This window comes from Oncorhynchus kisutch, linkage group LG7 (assembly GCF_002021735.2).
Source record: "Oncorhynchus kisutch isolate 150728-3 linkage group LG7, Okis_V2, whole genome shotgun sequence".
Lineage (NCBI taxonomy): Eukaryota > Metazoa > Chordata > Actinopteri > Salmoniformes > Salmonidae > Oncorhynchus > Oncorhynchus kisutch.
Window position 1 is genome coordinate 40311361 of NC_034180.2, and position 24205 is coordinate 40335565.

Sequence of the window (24205 nt, forward strand, 5' to 3'; positions counted from 1 at the left end):
TAACATATATTATTTGGTTAGCATGTCGTCACATGTGCGAGCAGCGCAACCAATTCACCAATTTATTGAATTACCTGGGACACTTCTCTTCAACCAAAGCATAGGCTAGTAGATATGCTATTGGACATGGTTGGAAAGTTGGAATTGGTATCTGGGGGTGCAGGAGAGGTTTTGGTTTTTGGAGAGCAGCTGAATTTTCCCTCCAACAAACCCCTGAGTGGATGACTCTGAGCCACTTATTCTGGGTGGCTGGGTGAGAATACAGGGCTTCTGTGAGCAGCCATTACACATATTAAGCTATTTACTCCCTACTGTGAGACACACTAGTCACAATGCACTTTTCCATTGGATCCTTTGAATGTTTTAGATGATGTCATGACTTTTGAGTTAAAAGAGTTTGTATTCAGGTGGATACGGGTGTGAAGTGGAGAGGTCTGGGGGTGTACTCACCCTACTTTCACCCCACTCTCCCTCCACCCTCAACTGTTGCCTCATGCTTGTGACATTAATATTGGTAATTTGGTTATTCATCAAGTAAAATGAAATATAGTGAAATATAACTGAAGTATGTTTTATTCAAAATCAGCCTTGGACAACGGCCAACTAGTTTCACTAGTCATTGCTATGATCTCAGATAATGTCTCTTGAGAACATAATGATTTTGGGATTACATTTACGACTGTGGTCTCTTATCCTTAGATGATTGTTTTCCTTTTTTCCTCTTGGCTCTGACCCTGAGTTCACTCAGCCTTCACAAATGAACATGGGAAAAGCTAATAAAAAGTGAATATCCTGTCAGTGGAGAGGGTAAGATGGGGAGAGATTCAGAGGAGAAGAGGGTCATATGTGGAGAGGGTCAGACGGAAGAGGGTCAGACGTGGAGAGGGTTAGAGAAGAAGAGGGTCGGAATGGAGAGGGTCAGACGTGTAGAGGGTCAGAGGAGAAGAGGGTCAGATGTGGAAAGGGTCAGAGGAGAAGAGGGGCAGATGTGGAGAGGGTCAGAGGTGGAGAGGGTCAGAGTAGGGGGGGCAGAGGTGGAGAGATTCAGACTAGGAGAGGGTCACAGGAGAAGAGGGTCAGTGGAGAAGAGGGTCAGAGGTGGAGAGGGTCAGATGTGGAGAGGGTCAGAAGAGAAGAGGGTCAGAGTAGAAGAGGTCAGAGGTGGAGAGGGTCAGAGTAGGGGGGGCAGAGGTGGAGAGATTCAGACTTGGAGATTGTCAGACATAGAGAGGGTCAGACATATGGAGGGTCACAGGTGGAGAGGTTCAGATGTGGAGAGGGTCAGACTTGGAAAGGGTCAGAGTAGAAGAGGGTCAGACGTGGAGAGGATCAGAGGAGAAGAGGATAGAGTTATGCTCTGGTTTCTGTGTTTGTGTGTGTGTGTGTGTGACAAGACAAACTGTAGACAGTGTGTGTGTGTGTGTCTTTCTCTTCATGCATGTGAGTGAGGGAGAGTTTTGTTTTTGATAAATAAGTATTTTATAGCTGAGTTTTTTTTTTCATGTTATATGTGTTTTATAGCTTTTGTTTATCATCACCCCAACCTGAGAATCTCCCACAGTGTACGTTACAGCCCACATAATTACAGGGCCTCAATTACAGGGCCTCTCTGTGTAACTGGTTTCTGTCAGGGGGTTTATTGCTCCTCTATTATAAGGAGGTTGTGAGCATCTTGGGGGCAAAGTAGAAGGTGTTGGCTTAGAAAAGGATTATTGACAACATGTACAGTGCCTTGCGAAAGTATTCGGCCCCCTTGAACTTTGCGACCTTTTGCCACATTTCAGGCTTCAAACATAAAGATATAAAACTGTATTTTTTGGTGAAGAATCAACAACAAGTGGGACACAATCATGAAGTGGAACGACATTTATTGGATATTTCAAACTTTTTTAACAAATCAAAAACTGAAAAATTGGGCGTGCAAAATTATTCGGCCCCTTTACTTTCAGTGCAGCAAACTCTCTCCAGAAGTTCAGTGAGGATCTCTGAATGATCCAATGTTGACCTAAATGACTAATGATGATAAATACAATCCACCTGTGTGTAATCAAGTCTCCGTATAAATGCACCTGCACTGTGATAGTCTCAGAGGTCCGTTAAAAGCGCAGAGAGCATCATGAAGAACAAGGAACACACCAGGCAGGTCCGAGATACTGTTGTGAAGAAGTTTAAAGCCAGATTTGGATACAAAAATATTTCCCAAGCTTTAAACATCCCAAGGAGCACTGTGCAAGCGATAATATTGAAATGGAAGGAGTATCAGACCACTGCAAATCTACCAAGACCTGGCCGTCCCTCTAAACTTTCAGCTCATACAAGGAGAAGACTGATCAGAGATGCAGCCAAGAGGCCCATGATCACTCTGGATGAACTCTTTATGTTTGAAGCCTGAAATGTGGCAAAAGGTCGCAAAGTTCAAGGGGGCCGAATACTTTTGCAAGGCACTGTAAATAATATTTTGTCTCCAAATGTATTGAAAACATAAATGCATTTTCACAATAAGCACTTGTTGTCTCTCAAATACATTGCTGCAGTTGTTAGCTAGCTGGTACATTTTTGCCAATTTATCATAGATGTGGTATAAGTCAAAACACCTCAAAACAAGACAAGGTATCAAAAACAAGATTGAACGAGCTGAAACAAACCACCTACGATTCCCCACATGGCAGCCTCTGGTCATTGTGGCTAGCTATCTGACCATTCAGAATCACAACACAGGGCCTTCTACCCTTGCAATGCATGTTCATCATTTTCATGACGTTGCCAGGGAAACCGTCTATATGGTGTGTGGGTGTGTGGGAGGCTGGCGTCTTGGTAGCCCTGCTCTTAGATAAGCTCTTTGAAGTGTGTTGAAAGGGGACCTGAAGATGAAGTGGTGTGTGTTCAGGGCAGATCCCCACCTACCACCACACTGTACTAAGGTGTGAGTGAGAGACTGTCAGCAGAGCTCCAGCAGTACTCACCAGCATCACTGGTCACATCACAGATAAGACTGCACAGGGCATGGGCCCAGAGCTTTAATTCAATCATCTTTATGTATTATGAGTTTCCTGATTTGCCCCATTGTTTAAGTTGTGATTTGTTGTACCCCCAGACTGCAGAACCAAGGGTCAGTTCAATGCCCTGTCCTACCACTTCAGAGGGCGCAGGTCAGTGGACCAGAGCTCTGCAGAGGAGAAGCCTGCCGCCAACAGCATACAGAGGAACAGCAGGTACCTCCGGCTACATTAAGTTCCTTGAATGTGATAACCATTCTGCGTCATAGCTAACGACTGTGGTGACTACAAGTATTATAACTCACAAAGTTATGCTATAAAACATAAGGTTGTATTTTGGGATGTGTTTTCTTATATTTCAGCCCAGGTGAAGGCACTCCTGAAAATCTTGTGAATGTCTCTCTCACCTGGCAACAAAGCATTGAACCCTCGCTGAATGACTTCCAAGACTTTGTGGTGGACATGCAGAAGACTATCACAGGTTTACGGAAGCAGGTGAGAACAGTTGTATACCACATAAGGCTAGATCTGCTGGGTTTGTTCATTAAGAAGTGTTACCCCAGTCTCATTCCGTCTGCTCATCACACATTGAAATAGCAACACCAGTCTTGTTGGATAGTGATTTGAGTGCTTCATTACATCCTTCCTCTACACTGCAAGTCCAGTCATATTCAGCTCAGGCTCTTACACTTAGAACCTATGCAGAACATTGTAGAATCCAGACACTATTAGCCGGTATTGTATGTGCCCAGATTGAACAGGATATGCTGCCTGATGGTATAGGATTTTAGCATGTAGCACACTGGGGTGGGATAAAGGAGAGCTAACTGTGCTGTAGGCTAACATGGCTTTGATTAAAGTGGAACTTACAGCGTTTGAACTACTTTGCAGATATGAAACAAACAGACAATCAAAATATCAGTAAAAAATATATACTTCTCAGTTCATGCAAAAAATTTACTTTATAAGAGATTTAAAAAAAAAATCATTTTTTACTCCAAATTCCATTGTTGGCCAAATAGAGGGATGCAGTTCGATGCATGATTAAAATAATTCACCAATACGTTTCTTGGTAGTTCCTGCTTTCAGGTTATAAATTACAGCTGGCCTGGTACATTGTTTGCTTCCTCTACCCACTCAGGATGCACTATTTCAGTTTCAATTACTCTTTATCTTGGACAAAAACGGACGAATGTAACTAAGGCTGGGAATGTCAATACAATCAAACTAGCAAGGGCAATGATCACAAGTCTGTCATTACATGGCTAATAGACTAGCGTATCTATTCATGTAGCTATTTATTTAGCCAAAAACACGGACTCAAAACATTAGTTAACTAGCTAGCTGCTGGGAGGATGCCATGTCATTGGACGAGTGGCCAACTTTCTACCCTCATATCGTGTTTTTTTTTGTGTGGCTACAGCTATAGATTCAGGTGTCATTTGGTTATCAAGCAAGGAATGTGGATCGCTTAGCTAGCTATGCTGAACTTGACCCACAGTTAGCATGCATATTTCTTAGTTGTCAATCAAATGTATTTGGCATCAATTCAATGGGCGGACGGGAAGGCAGTTCTCATTCAATTGTCAAAACGCGGGTTGAGACAAGCATGCATTGGTAGGCGAGCTGCAGAAGAGCGAGTGGGCTACTATTCCCCATCGTTTATCAGCGCAATTCAGATGGTCAACTACAAGCTGAAAAAGTTTGAGAGTGTTTGTCTACTGTTCCCTCATTAGATTTTAGCTCATCTTTCTCTGGCTAACATTATTTGTTGATCTTAAGGAGGGAAAGACACCTGTTCATGGTTGTTGGATCAATAGGACTGTAAAGTTCCTAAATGTACGTGGACTCACGTGGTATTTACGTATTCGCAGAAATCCATTCAGGTGTATTTTGTGACTTTTGGCGAATGTGTTCTATTGGTCTAAAGTCACGCTGTTGCTACTGTCTGTAAACACACAGTCCAGTTCAACGTGAATGACGGCCGACCCGTGTGGCAAATGACTTATTTGCATATCAGCTCTTATTGCCTAAGGTGCACCGGTCTGTGTAGAGTTGTACATTTTTATTATGCCTTGATCACACCGAGAGCGTTGTTGCGCTTTGGTACACCAGAAGTACATTCATTTCCAATGGAACTCTGCATTTGCATTGCAGCATTGCGTTACAGAGGCAGTTGTAGTGCGTTCTGTGTGGTGCATACGTTGGGTGTATCAAACGTATGCATCAAATCGTATGTGTAGGCGGTTTGACAGAAATGATAGCAGAAGTTGAATGTTGAACTTTTGTTGCACACATATCCAGATGATGCTGCGTACCATTTTGCACAACGACGCTGTAGGTTTGATCGAGACGATATTTACTGTAGTGTCTATTCATTGTCCAAACGCACACTGCCGCTTTCCCACTATATATGTATTGCTATAGAATTTTCACAAATGCGTTACTGTCATTCCTAAATATTCTATGAAAATGTGAAAATGACCATATCTAAGCATCAGAAAATGGCATATTTTTTTCCTGGGGGTTAATATGAACAGATTTTTATAAGATTTCATGTTGCTAAAACACTGTCTGTTCCACTTTAAGTTGTAAGTGGTACAGATGATTTAAATAGACTGGGCGCTGTTCCCTGCCCTTGGCCCCCCTCTGTGTGCTGCCTGGGTCTTTGAAGGGGGGGTATTTATTGGAAGTGGATGGTTAAATAAAACTGCCCCGGGTCTAGCTTGTTCGCGTGACTCGCATTACAGGAAAGACGTTTGCCTGTGGGTGTGTGTGTGTACGTGCTGGGGGGGGGGGGGGGGGGGGGGGGGGGGGGGGGGGGGGGGGGGGGGGGGGGGGGGTTGCTCTGGGCTTTAGTTTTGTGTGTTGCTCTGGGCTTTAGTTAGCAGAGGGGGTGCTACCTCCTTTCCTTAGCCTCCATTAACCCCTCCTGTCTGTCTGCAGATTAAAAGACTTGAAGCTCGTCTGAGTAAGACAGACTGCACTGATGCGGAGGGTCGTGAGCGATCGGACGGAGAAAGGTGGAAGAAGGATCCCTGCTCCACATGCGAGTGCAGAGTATGTACCCCCCCTCCCCCCGCTCCACACACATGCTTACACTCCCCTATGTATTTATTTGCATGGTGGAGCTGTAACTTTTAATTCGGCTCTATACTCCAGCATTTTAGATTTGAGATGCAAAATGTTTCATATGAAGCGAAAGTACAGAAAGGGTTTTTTAATACAGTATCTGTTTAACCATTTAGAAATGAAATCACTTCATGTATCTAGTCCCCCCATTTGAAAGTGTGATAAGTATTTGGACAAATTCACTTATACATGCACAGTTGAAGTCGGAAGTTTACATACACTTAGGTTGGAGTCAATTAAAACGAGTTTTTCAACCACTCCACAAATTTCTTGTTAACAAACTATAGTTTTGGCAAGTTGGTTAGGACATCTTCTTTGTGCATGACACAAGTCATTTTTCCAACAATTGTTTACAGACAGATTATTTCACAATTCCAGTGGGTCAGAAGTTTACAAACACTAAGTTGACTGTGCCTTTAAACAGCTTGGAAAAATTCCAGAAAAGGATGTCATGGCTTTAGAAGCTTCTGATAGGCTAATTTATATAATTTGAGTTAATTAAAGGTGTACCTGTGGATGTATTTCAAGGCCTAACTTCAAACTCAGTGCCTCTTTGCTTGACTCATGGGAAAATCATAAGAAATCAGTCAAGTCCTCAGAAACAAAATTGTAGACCTACACAAGTCTGGTTCATCCTTGGGAGCAATTTCCAAATCCTGAAGGTACCGAGTTCATCTGTACAAACAATAGTACACAAGTATAAACACGATTGGACCACGCAGCCGTCATACCACTCAGGAAGGAGACGCGTTCTGTCTCCCAGAGATGAACGTACTTTGGTGCGAAAAGTGCTAATCAATCCCAGAACAACAGCAAAGGACCTTTTGAAGATGCTGGAGGGAACAGGTACAAAAGTATCCATATCCACAGTTAAACGAGTCCTATATCGACATAACCTGAAAGGCCGCTCAGCAAGGAAGTAGCCACTGCTCCAAAACCACCATAAAAAAGCCAGACTACGGTTTGCAACGGCACATGGGGACAAAGATCATACTTTTTGGAGAAATGTCCTCTGGTCTGATGAAACAAAAATAGAACTGTTTGGCCATAATGACCATCGTTATGTTTGGAGGAAAAAGGGGGAGGCTTGCAAGCCGAAGAACACCAACCCAACCGTGAAGCATTGGCGTGGCAGCATCATGTTGTGGGGGTGCTTTGCTGCAGGAGGGACTGATGAACTTCACAAAATAGATGGCATCATTAGGTAGGAAAATTATGTGGATATATTGAAGCAACATCTCAAGACATCAGTTAATGCTTGGTCGCAAATGGGTCTTCCAAATGGACAATGACCCCAAGCATACTTCCAAAGTTGTAAAACTAATTGATTGTATGTAAACTTCTGACCCACTGGGATTGTGATGAAAGAATAAAAGCTGAAATAAATCATTCTCTCTACTATTATTCTGACATTTCACATTCTTAAAATAAAGTTTTCCCTAGGATTAAATGTCAGGAATTGTGAAAAACTGACTTTAAATGTATTTGGCTAAGGTGTATGTAAACTTCTGACTTCAACTGTATGTATAGGGGCGGCAGGGTAGCCTAGTGGTTAGAGCGTTGGACTAGTAACCGGAAGGTTGCAAGTTCAAACTCCCGAGCTGACAAGGTACAAATCTGTCGTTCTGCCCCTGAACGGGCAGTTAACCCACTGTTCCTAGGCCATCATTGAAAATAAGAATTTGTTCTTAACTGACTTGCCTGGTTAAATAAAGGTAAAATAAAACATTTAAAAAATAAAATAAATGTGTATTAAAGTATTCACTTCTCACATTCACACCCAGCTTATCAGACCTGTTTGCCATTAGAGGGCTCTTTCCACACCTTTCCACACTGCCTGGAGGCAGGCTAGATGATCAGATTGACAGAGCCATTGGCATGCCATCACTACTCCACTCAGCACCATGCCAGTGCCAGGATCCATCTGTCCTGTCCCATTCTTCCCTGTTCTGGCGCCATGGCCAGCATTACACCCTTGTACTATTTGACAGTACTAACTCCCTGGCACCGCATTACCAACCTGCTGGCACCATTGTGCCAACCTCCTGGCACCGCAGTACTAACCTTTTGGCACCACAGTGCCAACCTCCTGGCACCGCAGTACTAACCTTTTGGCACCGTAGTACCAACCTCCTGGCACCGTAGTACTAACATCCTGTCATCGCAGTATTTATTTCCTGGCACTGCAGTACTAACCTCTTGCACAGCAGTTCCAACCCCCTGGCACCGCATTACCAACCTGCTGGCACCGCATTACCAACCTCCTGGCACCGCAGTACCAACCTCCTGGCAACGCAGTACCAACCTCCTGCCAACCTCCTGGCACCGCAGTACTAACCTTTTGGCACCACAGTGCCAACCTCCTGGCACCGCAGTACTAACCTTTTGGCACCACAGTACCAACCTCCTGGCACAGTAGTACCAACCTCCTGGCACCGTAGTACTAACATCCTGTCATCGCAGTATTTATTTCCTGGCACTGCAGTACTAACCTCTTGCACAGCAGTTCCAACCCCCTGGCACCGCATTACCAACCTGCTGGCACCGCATTACCAACCTGCTGGCACCGCAGTACCAACCTCCTGGCACCGCAGTACCAACCTCCTGGCACCGCAGTACCAACCTCCTGGCACCGCAGTACCAACCTCCTGGCACCGCAGTACCAACCTCCTGGCACCGCAGTACCAACCTCCTGGCAACGCAGTACCAACCCCCTGGCAACGCATACCCATGTACAGTGTGTCACTTTTCAGCTTGACCGATTCTTTTCACCTCTTTATCTTCATGAATCTCCAGTCTCACTTTTCCAACTACTGGCAGAGAGCAAGGTTTCTCATGCCAAACCTGACGACCCCCCCTCTCTCTTTCTGATCTTTCTTTCCCTCCCTCTCTTTCCTCCCCACTCCCTCCCTCCCTCCAGGATGCCCAGGTGACGTGCTTCATGGAGTCGTGTCCTCCGCCGGTGGAGTGCCAGGAGCCTGTGAAGCTGAAAGGATTGTGCTGCCCCGTGTGTCTCAACCAAGGAGAGGGAGCAGCCAGTAACAGCCAGACCCAGACAGGGGGCCAGGCGCTGGGTAGCCCTCATCACGTATAACCCTCAGGGGCCCCGTGCCCTAGTGTCTGACACACACAGAAGGAGAGACCCTGACGGTGCGCTTACCTAACAGCCACCTGCACCCAATTGCCTCGTTTTTAAAATATTTTTTGGAAAAATCATAATTTGTATTATTTTGTTATTTTGATTGTCATGTCCCCATGGCCAACGAACTGCCTGAGGCTTGGTTTCAAATCCACTGGCAACAGGAGAGCAGTCACTATGGATCTGCTTCCTTCTGGAAGGATGAATGGATGGATGAATATTTGGATGGATGGACAGATGGAAAACCCCCCTTCCTCACTCAGGGGCCTCCCATACAGGGCCTCAGATAGAGGTCTCTGATCTGAAATGTTACCTCACCACTGCATTTGAAGGCCCCACAAAGTGGCTGAAAGAAATTTGTTGTGAAAAGAGGTGAAATGGCACTGCAGCCATTAGATCGACCATGGGTCGACCATGTTGTCTCAAAACGCTTTCTCAGGTTAGAGATGCCGGAAAACTGGTGCTAATTTTCCCCTTTGTCTTAACGATTTAGTCACTAAATACAACCCTTCAAAGTATTATTATTATTTTTTACAATATGCAAAGCAACAAATATACACTCATTATGTGCCTTTTGTTCTTCAAAAAAATCACATTTGAGACATTTTATGTACTAAATTACTTCTGCTTTTCAAAATGTTTATGGTGCTTTATATCATATTATGAATATGTATTTTCCCTTTTGTATCACCTGCTAACATATGAAGATAATGTGAAGCCCTACAAAAACCTTTTACAATTCAAAGATATCTACTGATTTTTACCTTATCACATCTGTCTTCAATGGCAACTGTTGGTGAACTAAATAACATCTGGTATTTAGATATGTTATCTCCTCTCCTCAAGGCAATGTCAAACTTTTACAAACTTGAGGGGTGTTGGTTGGGGCTTGGGGTTGGGGTTGGGTTGGAAGGGGAGATGTTCCTATTTGGCTCAACCGCTCTTTACTAGAAGGCATAATAATTTTTTTCTCTCAAGGTGTAATGCTTTTTCACACTCCATGTTGTTAAAGCAGTGAAAGGCCATTTGTTACCACTGTAGAGATGTAGTCATTTTTGTCCCAACATTTTCAGTGTTCGCCCCCTCTTTCAGTGCCTACTGCTAACCTACCACAGCAGTACTCTGTCCTACCCCTAGTGTCCCGTCTACCCCTCTCTCCAGCATTAGCCCATACTCACACATAGACATTAAAGGACTGCAGCCATACCTCCCTAACTATCTCGTGCTCTCATAACCGAACCCACAGCTTCTCAGCTCCAGTTTACTGAAGGACACTCACTCACATGCATTCCTTTCCTCCTTCCCAAGCACTCAGCCCATATGATGTAACTATTCTCCTCTGTGTGCTGGAGAGTTGTGTGTGTGTGTGTGACCGATCACCAGGTCTCTGTAGTTTTAATGCAGGTGAGAAACCTTGCCTGGCTCTCATCTCTTAGGTTCCTAGGAGACGATGGATATGGAGGTGAGGTGACATCATTTGGCCGGGTGTGTGAAGCGCAGACGTCTACCTCTCTGAACCCCATTCCTCTCTAATGCAAGCCAGATGGGAGGGGAGGGTGGAATGGGAGATGGTGTCAATCAAATATCTGGTGCTGCTTTATTTTCTGGAGGCTCCCTACTGTTACAAATCAGCCAACAGAGTGTTTCCCATTGACGGACACACGCACACACACGCACACATACACACACACACACACACACACACACACACACACACACACACACACACACACACAGGCCCATTAATCAGATACAAGTATGTACAGTATGCTGTTGGGGTTTGGGGTTTCTCCAAGAATGTCAAGGCAATCATGTAGTTGTGGTGGAGCTCAATAGCAATGTTGGAATACACGCTGGAATACATGCTGCATTATGTATTGTAGACCCTTCCTTTCTCCTCCCTCTACTTTCCTCTGCAGTACCTTGGCTTTTACTCCTGCTTCTGTGTGTGTGTGTCTGTCTGCGTCTGTATATGCATGCAACCCCAGGTTTGGCTCCCATTGCACTGTGACCTCACTTCCTCTGCATCGCTGGTTGTCATGTCATCTTCAGCCATGTTGTAATGAGTACCTTTCGTCGTTTTTAAAATGTTCATTCTAACCCTCATGTTACTGGTCTCCCCCTTTGTTCCCCAAACCCCCCACTGTCACCAGAATGCACTGCTCTGCAAGACTGAACATGCTTTACCTACACTGTCCCAAAGTGAGTGGTCAAAGTGGATACCTATCTGACAATTGTATTGTAAGGTTGCCAAAGAATTGTTTGCACTGTAATGTATGCCTCTCAACAATAATAAAAAATAGGCCACATTTTAAATACAACCGCCATGTTTGTTTCTGTTATTTCCCTGGTGGGTGCTGCTACTCTCGTTCCCAAACAGTGGCATTGTGGGTAAACATGTACAATACTGCCTTGTGTAAAGAAGATTGATGATAGAGTTGCATGTCTTAAGGCCTGATCCAGTCATTGCCCAATGCATCCATCCTGCACTGTACTATGTAGCCATTCCTAGTCAGTTGTAATTAGGCTTTTAGATGTGAATGAAGAACACGAGAGTCATGTTTGATGAATACCTGTTGTAGTGGAAACCCTATCCCCTGTGTAACTATGGGAGATCTGTCTGAGTGTCTGTGTTGTGGCACTGTGGGGTTAAATATAACTATATTACTGGTTAGAGAATGGCTGTGTTTTTATTTCTCTCTAGTTAATTAGTCTCTAGAATTGTTATGGTTTGGGAAGCACCAATGTCTTTGGTTACCTCATCTGGAGGGCCAATAGTTGTTCCTGATCATGTGACCTGACCAGGAAAAACTCCAGACCCTAGTTATAACCTGTAATAGTATAAGTTCTGGAGATGTTCCTTTGTCGGAGCTAACAATCCCTTTTGAAACCTGATGTAATTATAGATTTCATCACATCCTCATCATAGTTTGTCAATTGTTCTCTCTGCATTTGTCTGGTGCACAGATGTTCTGTTTTCATGACATACCATGAGTGTTGTAAACAGACCAACAAGCATCAGAAAGCTCCTTTAACCAAACAGGAGGCAGCTGTTGTTTACTGAAAGACTTCTCCTCCATTGATCATCAAACATTAGTAACATTGTCCATAGATCATCATCTTCCCATCGGTGCTCTTGAATGTTATGATCTTTTCAACCAGTGTTCTCTTAAAAAGTACATTTATTTTGAAATAGGATGTCGGATGCAATGATTTATTTAGGCTTTTACAAAGCTATCCCAAACATTGTGTCTGGATTATGTCTTCAACAGTCTGTCCCTGGATTACCTTCAACACCTAACCCCATTTGATCCTGAAACACTGGAACAAATAGTCATTGGGACTACAATTACTTTATAATGAGAAAGTAATGAGTGAATGGAAAGTTATCTATGATGCTGAACCATGACAGAGTTTTGTTCAAATAAGGTCGTCTTGACACAAAGCAGTCTGCATGATGTCCACTCCTTTCTTTTCTCTGAGGCCTGTCAATCAGGTGGTCTCTTTTTCTGTCTGTCTCTGAATTTCTCTCTCTCTCCTTCTCCGATCATCCATCTATATCTCTCTCTCCATTCTTTATTCCTTCTGTCTATTATTGGTATCTTCTCAGAGGAGGTCCTGATCCTTGTCCTCCCTCCGGTGGAAGCTCCTCTCAAAGTCAGAGAGATGGAATGAAACTGGAGGTGGACTTGAGGTTTCCAGTGGCGGGCCAGATGTTGGTCCCAACATGGGACCACTCCATAGACATCCTCAGAAGTCCCACCAGTGGTGGTGCGTGGGTAAAATCAGTGGGGAAGCCAGGAATAAAACGTGTTGTGATAATTGCGTTGTTTGCTCTATAACCTGTCAGTCCATATGCCTTTGCCACTGTGATGTATAGGCCTAAGGCAGAGACAATAAGAAGACACAGTGGCAGAATACATTCAACCACACCTGTGTTTCATCACAAAACCAGAGACGCTGAAGTTCAAAAAGCATATTGTCCGGTTTTGTCCACAACACAAAGCATATTGTCCGGTTTTGTCCACAACACAAAGCATATTGTCCGGTTTTGTCCACAACACAAAGCATATTGTCCGGTTTTGTCCACAACACAAAGCATATTGTCCGGTTTTGTCCACAACACAAAGCATATTGTCCGGTTTTGTCCACAACACAAAGCATATTGCATGTAACAAACAGTTACATGACCTACAGCATGGTCAAGCAAGTTAATGTTTCCAACATTTTTGGACTACTAAACAACTGTTGATTTAGAACCATGGATAGTTACCGCAAGTCACAAAGAAAACCTCCACTAATTCCAGAATCATTTCAGCAAAATTGACTGTGAAAGTTTCAACATCATAAAATCACCTATGCTTACTTTAATACAGTGACAACTAAAATATACCAAAAACAATTTAATCCAATCAACCAAAGCTAAATATGATGTGGCTGAAAATGGCACTGATTTCTGTGTGTGTGTGCGTGCGTTCATGCAAGTTGACTCACACTACACCAATGCCATCCTCCTCTCTTTCATGTTGCCGAAACAGTCTATCACTCTGTCATACGGTACACGCTTTTAGTTTTTGTTGTCCTAGGCTACCTGGCTAAAATGTTTGCTCGCTAGCCTAACTTCCTTTCATGGGCAACAATGAGCCAGCTAGTTAACATTAGCCTACTACATCTAGCTACATGTTGAACTTCCATCCTCTCAGGTAAGGGGCACAATGTATGGATTTATTGTTTGAATGGTCAGAATCGCCGTTATAATCATTGGCCTGTACGGAGAATTAAGTAAAACCACAAGACCAAATCCCAATCTCCATCCAAGGCTAATTTAGGAAAGGGACAATTTTAGCTAGCTAGCTAGCCACCCGAGGACGACAACACAATGAGAATAAACAATTCCGTTTGTTTCTCTCAACTACGTTTGGCTTTTGATGTGATTGATGTGAAGCCAAATTCAAACTGACTTTCAATGACTCAGTTTAGCTCAACGCAGATTGGCTATTATTTTATCAAATCAAATCAAATGTATTTATATAGCCCGTACATCAGCTGATATCTCAAAGTGCTGTACAGAAACCCAGCCTAAAACCCCAAACAGCAAGCAATGCAGGTGTAGAAGCACGGTGGCTAGGAAAAACTCCCTAGAAAGGCCAAAACCTAGGAAGAAACCTAGAGAGGAACCAGGCTATGTGGGGTGGCCAGTCCTCTTCTGGCTGTGCCGGGTGGAGATTATAACAGAACATGGCCAAGATGTTAAAATGTTCCTAAATTACCAGCATGGTCCAATAATAATAATAATAAGGCAGAACAGTTGAAACTGGAGCAGCAGCACGGCCAGGTGGACTGGGGACAGCAAGGAGTCATCATGTCAGGTAGTCCTGAGGCATGGTCCTAGGGCTCAGGTCCTCCGAGAGATAGAAAGAAAGAGAGAATTAGAGAGAGCACACTTAAATTCACACAGGACACCGAATAGGACAGGAGAAGTACTCCAGATATAACAAACTGACCCTAGCCCCCCGACACATAAACTACTGCAGCATAAATACTGGAGGCTGAGACAGGAGGGGTCAGGAGGCACTGTGGCCCCATCTGAGGACACCCCCGGACAGGGCCAAACAGGAAGGATATAACCCCACCCACTTTGCCAAAGCACAGCCCCCACACCACTAGAGGGATATCTTCAACCACCAACTTACCATCCTGAGACAAGGCTGAGTATAGCCCACAAAGATCTCCACCACGGCACAACCCAAGGGGGTAATAGGGTTAGAGGCAGAGAATCCCAGTGGAAAGAGGGGAACCGGCCAGGCAGAGACAGCAAGGGCTGTTCGTTGCTCCAGAGCCTTTCCGTTCACCTTCACACTCCTGGGTCAGACTACACTCAATCATATGACCCACTGAAGAGATGAGTCTTCAGTAAAGACTTAAAGGTTGAGACCGAGTTTGCGTCTCTGACATGGGTAGGCAGACCGTTCCATAAAAATGGAGCTCTATAGGAGAAAGCCCTGCCTCCAGCTGTTTGTTTAGAAATTCTAGGGACAATTAGGAGGCCTGCGTCTTGTGACCATAGCGTACGTGCAGGTATGTACGGCAGGACCAAATCAGAGAGATAGTTAGGAGCAAGCCCATGTAATGCTTTGTAGGTTAGCAGTAAAACCTTGAAATCAGCCCTTGCTTTGACAGGAAGCCAGTGTAGGGAGGCTAGCACTGGAGTAATATGATCACATTTTTTGGTTCTAATCAGGATTCTAGCAGCCGTATTTAGCACTAACTGAAGTTTATTTAGTGCTTTTATCCGGGTAGCCGGAAAGTAGAGCATTGCAGTAGTCTAACCTAGAAGTGACAAAAGCATGAATAAATTTTTCTGCATCATTTTTGGAAAGAAAGTTTCTGGTTTTTGCAATGTTAGGTAGATGGAAAAAAGCTGTCCTTGAAATGGTCTTGATATGTTCTTCAAAAGAGAGATCAGGGTCCAGAGTAACGCTGAGGTCCTTCACAGTTTTATTTTAGACGACTGTACAACCATTAAGATTAATTGTCAGATTCAACAGAAGATCTCTTTGTTTCTTGGGACCTAGACATCTCTGTTTTGTCCAAGTTTAAAAGTAGAAAGTTTGCAGCCATCCACTTTCTTATGTCTGATACACATGCTTCTAGCGAGGGCAATTTTGGGGCTTCACCATGTTTCATTGAAATGTACAGCTGTGTGTCATCCGCATAGCAGTGAAAGTTAACATTATGTTTTCGAATGACATCCCCAAGAGGTAAAATATATAGTGAAAACAATAGTGTATGTAATTTGTTTATCAAGGGAGGCCAAATGCTCGCTGGCTTCGCTTGCATTCAATGCTACAGGTGGCAACAAATTCATACTCTTTTGACCAGACTGTCACGGCTGATGAAAGGAGCGGACCAAGGGACAGCGTGGTTAGCGTAAATGTTCTTTAATTAATAAAAGACACCGAACAAAACAATACACACTACAAAAATAAAACCGTGAAGCTTAAGGCTAAGTGCCATAAAGAAAGTCATCTTCCCAAACACACAGGTGGGACAAAGGGTACCTTTTTGGATCCCTATGTATGGTTCCCAATCAGAGACAACGACAGACAGCTGTCCCTGATTGAGAACCATACCCGGCCAAAACATAGAGATAGAAAATCATAGAAACACAAAACATAGAAATGAACAACACAACTCATGCCCTGACCAAACAAAAAGAGAGACATAAACGGGATCTCCAAGGTCAGGGCGTGACAGTACCCCCCCAAAGGTGCCGACTCCGGCCGCAAAACCTGAACCTATAGGGGAGGGTCTGGGTGGGCATTTCTCCGCGGTGGCGGCTCTGGTGAGGGACGTAGACCCCGCTCTACCTCTGGCTTGGCCCACTTAGGTGGCGCCTCTAGAGTGGGGACCCTCGCCGCCGACCCCGGACTGGGGACCCTCGTAGCGGTCCTCGGACTGGGCACCCTCGTAGCGGGCCCCGGACTGGGCACCCTCGTGGAGGGCCCCGGACTGGGCATCCTCGTAGCGGGCCCCGGACTGGGCACCCTCGTTGTGGGCCCTGGACTGGGCACCCTCGTTGTGAGCCCCGGACTGGAGAGCGTCGCTGAAAGCTCCGGACTGAAGGGCGCCTTTGGAGGCACCGGACTGGAGGGCGACACTGGAGGCTCCGGACTGGAGGGCGTAGCTGGAAGCTCCGGACTGGAGGGCGACACTGGAGGCTCCGGACTGGATGGCGTCGCTGGAAGCTCCGGACTGGAAGGCACCTCTGGAGGCTCCGGACGGGAGGGCGACACTGGAGGCTCCGGACTGGAGGGCGACACTGGAGGCTCCGGACTGGGCGCAGGCACGGGACTCACCAGGCTGGATAGACAGACAGGAGATCTGGCTCTGGGAGCAGGCACAGGACTCACCAGGCTGGGGAGCCCTACTGGAGGCCTGGTTCATGGAGGAGGCACAGGATAGACCAGGCTGTGCGGCAGCACTGAAGATCTGGTGCCTAGCCTTGGCACCACTCTTCCAGGCTGAATGCCCACTCTAGCCCGGCACCTCCAGAGCGCAGGCACAGGTCGAACCGGGTTGTGGGGGAGCATTGGAGCTCTGGTGCTTGGCACTTGCACCGCTCCTCTTAGCTGCATGCCCACTTTAGCCCTGCACGTGGGTGGAGCTGGGGAAACCGTGCCTAGAGCCGGCGCAGGACTCACCGGGCTGTGGAAGCGCACTCGAAGTCTGGAGCGCCAAGCTGGCACAAGACGTGCAGGGCTGGGAAGGCGCACAGGAGGCCTGGTGTGTGGGGCTGGCACAGTCTTCACCAGACGGCTAGCACACACCTCAGGACGAGTATGGAGAGCTGACTCAGGTGACATCAACTCGAGGACATGCTCCGTAGGGCGAATGACGTGCCTCATGCACCAACACAGCAGCTCTCTCTTAGTTCTCTCCTCCAATCTCCCCATTAACTCCTTCACTCACTCCCTTCACCCACCTCCAATTTCACCCCGACTGGCTCTGGTTCCATCCTCGGCTCTGCCGTCTGCCCCGTGTGCCCCCTCCCCAATAATTTTTTGGGGGCTTTCTCTCTTGGCCACGCTGCTTGGTCCTTTGGTGGTGGGAAGTTCTGTCACGGTTGATGAAAGGAGCGGACCAAGGTGCAGCGTCGTGAGCCTACGTGTTCTTGAATTAAGAAAAGACGCCGAACAAAACAATACACACTACAAAACAAAACCGTGAAGCTTAAGGCCATAAAGAAAGTCACCTTCCCACAAACACAGGTGGGAAAAAGGGTACCTAAGTATGGTTCCCAATCAGAGACAACGACAGAAAGCTGCCTGTGATTGAGAACCATACCCGGCCAAAACATAAAGATAGAAAATCATAGAAATACAAAACATAGAAATGCCCAAGGCATGACACAGACAGCATCAGACAGATGGACTATATATACAGAGACAGAGGGGCCTTGTTTTGCTCACTCAGATTCTTTCTACAGTGAGATCCATTCAGCCTCTTGCGAATTGAAGGGAAATTATGAAAGCAAGACGAAAGATAATTATTTATTATTTTGGGGGGTGGGGGAGCCTGGCTTCCCTTTACATGAATGGATACCAACCACTGGGTCCTCAGATAGGAGGCCCCCTAGAGGGCATGTTGGGGGGAGGGAATCACCAGCATGTGGTCTCTCTCTCCCATATCCCTTCATAGTTTACTCTTTCCGGTATCTCCCATAGTCCTAGTCCCTGCACGCACTGAAGCCTCTCTCCTGGCCACTTAGCGCTGAGCTAAGCCCCAATGTTGACTTTGGGACAGGGTGAGATTATGTAAGCGAGGAAGTGCTGTAGGTGTTCCAGGCCTTTCCCCAGACATAGCCAGATGGTGTGACGCAGACAGACAGACCTACAACAAACACAGGACATCTCCCATACCCTACGCAGCTGCACAGCTCTGGCTCTCCACAGCCTCGACTCTACTTTCTTAATCAGGACCTGGAATTTAATTTGGAAGACCGGGTTTCTGTATTGCCTGACCAAGGTGGGAGTTTTCTTCCCACCCTCCCTCTCTCCCCAGGAACGTCAGTCTCATTCTCTATGCCAGGTGATGAAAGGGAGAAGAACTCTGGATCCTGCTGTTAGCTTCAAAGCACCAGGGCCTTTGATTGGTTGTCATCCAGCTGTAGCCTTTTATTGTTTTCCAAAATGGCACGAAACCCTTTTTTTAGTGTGTACTGTATGTACAGTAACTATGTTGGTTTAATGTTCTGAGGGAGAATGTCATTAGATCTGATTTGGCACAGAAAGCAGACTAGAAGAGACTCGGGGGAGAGGAGCTCTTGTTAGCATTATATGGCAACATACATTCCTTTTTCCAGTTCAGGCCTTGATTACATTTCCAGATTTTTTGTCACTCCCAATGTCGGTTACAGTAATTAGATTTACGGCCGAAACTTGAACCCAGAGAGAGTGCTACATCTGACCCATTCCCCCTTCCTCCCTCAGGATTTTCAGCCCTATGCAAATGCCAACTTTCTTTCCGTAGTCTATTAATCCTAATTGCCTAAACAGAATATATCCTCTTAACCTAACTGTAAAAACAGGTCAGTTTTCGAGGACGGGGAGTGTTCTGACATTAGATACAATCTTCCACTGAGCGATAGAGCTGGGGGAGGGGGGGGGGGCTAGTGGTGGAAGGAGGGAGAGGGGGAGGGAGGGGTACATGAAGTAATTGTTGTCGTTAAAAACAAAGCTAATCTTGTCTGAGGAGTGACTGTGACTGACTTGCCCTGCATTCCTCCAACAGAGCTCAGACTGCGCCAGTAATAATCTCCTGCCTGCCTGCCAGGCAGAGCTCCTAATAAGCTCTCCTCTCCTAGGCCTGAAATGGCCCTAATAGGCCCAGCCGGAGAGGGAGAGAACCAATAAAAACAGAGACAGACCAATCCCGTCTGCTGCTGGTCTGACTGCAGTACACCTTCTCATCCACAATCTGGAGGAATGTGAGATACTGGGTTGATAAAGGAGAAGAGACTGTTTGTGGGAAATGTTGTGTTTTGAGGTGTGAGAATTGGAGAAAGGATGAGAGTGCCAAAGTGGTTTGGAAATGTCTCAGTTGTCTCAAACCTGTGTGAAGCTTTTACAGTGGGAATTCAGTTGATATGTAAACACATTTCCCAGGCCAAGCCAGATCCCCTGTCAGGAGGATAGTGTTGTCGGGTTGTCAGGTATCAAACACTCAAAATAAAATGTATTACACAGTCTATTCTTTCTGTTGGTGTGCGCCAGTAGACCAGTAATGAAACTGGATCTTGTGTCACCAACCCCTGGCTGTCATACTCTGCAATATCACAAGAGTCAATAAATATTGTATCCGATCCTCTCCCACTTGTTTTCTATGGCAACTCTCCTGTTGGCTTTCTCAGTTTGCTCTCATACTGATATGATAACAAAGGGCGAAGATCAGGCCAGAGATTAGCCGGTGTGTGTGTGTGCGTGCATCCCGTTTTAAGATTGCTCCCAGGGATGGATTCTGCAGACTAGAAAAACACTTCTTCAGGAGATGACATCACTCCGAGGGTCAGGCGGGCTGATTTATGGTTGGCCAATGGTGCCTGGATAAGGTAACACACACACACACTCACCGTATTTCAATTACACACTGCTCCAGGTTTCTCAGGCCGTTGGTCTTTGCCATCATTCCTAATTAATGAGTTAAGTGCTACAGATGTAAAGTGGTGTAAAGTACTTAAGTAAAAATACTTAAAATTACTACTTAAGTAGTTATTTGGGGTATTTGTACTTTACTATTTACATTTTTGACAACATTTCCTTTTACTTCACTACATTCCTAAAGAAAATAATGTACTTGTTACACCATACATTTTGCCTGACACACAAAAGTATGTGTTACATTTTGAATGCTTAGCAGGACAGGAATGTGGTCCAAAGGGTGACACATATATCGAGAGAACATCCGATAGTGTGCAAAGCTGTCATCAAGGCAAAAGGTGACCACTTTGAAGAATCTAAAATCTATTTTGATTTGATTCACACTTTTTTGGTTACTACATGATTCCATATGTGGTATTTCATAGTTTTGATGTCTTCACTATTATTGGAACCCTGAAATTAGTAGGTGAGTCCAAACTTTTGACTGGTACTGTACATATACAGTGCATTCGGGAAGTATTCAAAACCCTTACATAAGTATTCAGACCCTTTACTTAGAACATTGTTGAAGTGCCTTTGGCAGCGATTACAGCCTCAAGTCTCCTTGGGTATGACACTACAAGCTTGACACACCTGTATTTGAGGACTTTCTCCCATTCTTCTCTGCAGATCCTCTCAAGCTCTGTCAGGTTGGATGGGGAGCGTTGCTGCACAGCTATTTTGAGGTCTGTTCAGAGATGTTCTATTGGGTTCAAGTCCGGGCTCTGGCTGTCGCTTGATTAGGGTCGTTGTTCTGTTGGAAGGTGAACATTCACCCCAGTCAGGTCCTGAGCTCTCTGGAGTAGATTTTCATCAAGGATCTCTTTGTACTTTGCTCCGTTCCATCGATCTTGATTAGTCTCCCAGTCACTGCCGCTGAAAAATATCCCCACAGCATGATGCTGCCTCCTCCATGCTTCACCTTAGGATTGGTGCCAGGTTTCCTCCAGGTGTGACGAGTGGCATTCAGGCCAAAGATTTCAATCTTGATTTCATCAAACCAGCGAATCTTGTTTGTCATGATCTGAGAGTCCTTTAGGTATTTGTATTTATTATGGATCCACATGCCAAAGCAGCAGCTACTCTTCCTGGGGTCCAACAAAATTAAGGCAGTTTATACCATTTTAAAACTTTACAATACATTCACAGATATCACAACACACTTGGTGCCCTCAGAACCTTAGTCCACCACTACCACATATCTACAGTACTAAATCCATGTGTATGTATAGTGCGTATGTTATCGTGTGTGTGCCAAAGTTTGACAGCCCACTTGGCAAACTCAAAGCGGGCTGTCATGACCCTTTTACTGAGGAGTGGCTTCCGTCTGATTGGTGGAGTGCTGCAGAGATGGTTGTCCTTCTGGAAGGTTCTCCAATCTCCACAGAGGAACTCAGGAGCTCTGTCAGAGTGACCATCAGGTTGTTGGTCACCTCCCTGACCAAGGCCCTTCTCCCTCGATTTCTCAGTTTGGCCTCCAGGAAGAGTCTTGGTGGTTCTAAACTTCTTCCATTTAAGAATGATGAGACCACTGTATTCTTGGGGAGCTTCAATGCTGCAGAAATGTTTTGGTACCCTTCCCCAGATCTGTGCCTCGACACAATCCTGTCTCGGAGCTCTACGGACAGTTCCTTCGACCTCGTGGCTTGGTTTTTGCTCTGACATGGACTGTCAACTGTGGGACCTTGTAGACAGGTTTGTGCATTTACAAATCATGTCCAGTCAATTGAATTTACCACAGGTGGACTCCAATCAAGTTGTAGAAACATCTGAAGGATAATCAATGGAACACGATGCACCTGAGCTCAATTTCGAGTCTCATAGCAAAGAGCCTGAATACTTATGTAAATAAGTATTATTTATAAATTATTATTATTATAAATATTGAATACATTTGCAAAAAATTCTACAAACCTGTTTTTCACTTTGTCATTATGGGGTATTTTGTGTTGATTGATGAGAATAAAAAATAAATCAATTTCAGAATAAGGCTGTAATGTAACAAAATGTGGAAGAAGGGAAGAGGACTGAATACTTTCCAGATGTACTGTGTAGATAGATAGAGAAAGAGAGAGAGGAAATATATATATTGAAGTCTGAAGTTTACATACATCGTTGCCAAATACATTTAAACTCAGTTTTTCGCAATTCCTGACATTTAATATTAGTAAAAACTCCCTGTCTTAGGATCACCACTTTATTTTAAAGATGTGAAATGTCAGAATAATAGTAGAGAGAAGCTTTTATTTCTTTCATCACATTCCCAGTGGGTCAGAAGTTTACATACACTAAATTAGTATTTGATAGCATTGCCTTTAAATTGTTTGACTTGGGTCAAACGTGTTGGGTAGCCTACAAGCTTCCCACAATAAGTTGGACGAATTTTGGCCCATTCCAACTTTGGAGGTATGCTTGGGGTCATTGTACATTTGGAAGATCCATTTGCGACCAGGCTCGTCACGTTCTGACCTTTATTTCCTTTGTTTTGTCATTATTTAGTATGGTCAGGGCGTGAGTTGGGGTGGGCAGTCTATGTTTGTTTTTCTATGATTTGGGTATTTCTATGTTTCGGCCTAGTATGGTTCTCAATCAGAGGCAGGTGTCATTAGTTGTCTCTGATTGAGAATCATACTTAGGTAGCCTGGGTTTCACTGTGTGTTTGTGGGTGTTTGTTCCTGTCTCTGTGTTTGCACCAGATAGGGCTGTTTTGGGTTTTCACGTTTCTTGTTTTGTTAGTTTGTTCATGTGTAGAGTCTTTATTAAAGAACCATGACTAGAAATCACGCTGCATTTTGGTCCGCCTCTCCTTCACCACAATAAAACCGTTACAAGGCTTTAACTTCTGATGACTGATGTCTTGAGATGTTGCTTCAATATATCCACATAATTGTCTTGCCTCATGGCGCCATCTATTTTGTGAAGTGCACCAGTCGCTCCTGCAGCAAAGTACCCCCACAACATGATGCTGCCACCCCCGTGCTTCACGGTTGGGAGGGTGTTCTTCGGCTTGCAAGCCTCCCCTTTTTTCCTCCATACATAACGATGGTCATTATGGCCAAACAGTTCTCTTTTTGTTTCATCAGACCAGATGACATTTCTCCAAAAAGTACGCTCTTTATCTTTATCCCCATGTGCAGTTGCAAACTGTAGTGGTAATGTCTGGCTTTTTTATGGCAGTTTTGGAGCAGTGGTTTCTTCCTTGCTGACGATATAGGACTCGATTTACTGTGGATATAGATACTTTGTACCTGTTTCCTCCAGCATCTTCACAAGGTCCTTTGCTGTTGTTCTGGGATTGATTTGCACTTTTTGCACAAAAGTACATTAATCTCTAGGAGACAGAATGCGTCTCCTTCCTGAGCAGTATGACGACTGTGTGGTCCCATGGTGTTTATACCTGCGTACTATTGTTTGTACAGATGAACGTGATACCATCAGGCATTTGGAAATTGCTCCCAAGGATGAACCAGACTTGTGGAGGTCTACAATTTTTTTCTGAAGTGTTGGCTGATTTATTTCAAATCATATCAAATTTTATTTGTCACATACACATGGTTAGCAGATGTTAATGCGAGTGTAGCGAAATGCTTGTGCTTCTAGTTCCGACAATGCAGTAATAACCAACAAGTAATCTAACTAACAATTCCAAAACTACTGTCTTATACACAGTGTAAGGGGATAAAGAATATGTACATAAGGATATATGAATGAGTGATGGTACAGAGCAAAATAGGCAAGAT

The 24205-nt window shown here is 44.8% G+C and overlaps 1 protein-coding gene across 3 annotated transcripts in view; it reads left to right on the plus strand.

Moving 5' to 3' along the window:
• The window catches only part of LOC109893786 (peroxidasin homolog), a 92833-nt gene extending 81245 nt beyond the window's left edge, over positions 1 to 11588 (plus strand). For 2 of the 3 annotated variants that reach the window (XM_031829094.1, XM_031829095.1), the window contains 4 exons: positions 3095 to 3212; positions 3359 to 3491; positions 5943 to 6056; positions 9049 to 11588. In XM_031829094.1, the coding sequence (XP_031684954.1) occupies positions 3095 to 3212; positions 3359 to 3491; positions 5943 to 6056; positions 9049 to 9222 (539 nt within the window). In that variant the 3' untranslated portion in view covers positions 9223 to 11588. Of the gene's footprint in view, positions 1 to 3094; positions 3213 to 3358; positions 3492 to 5942; positions 6057 to 7912; positions 9027 to 9048 lie in introns of those variants that run through there. The other variant, XM_031829096.1, reaches the window with a different exon arrangement.
• The last annotated feature ends 12617 nt before the right edge of the window (positions 11589 to 24205 follow it).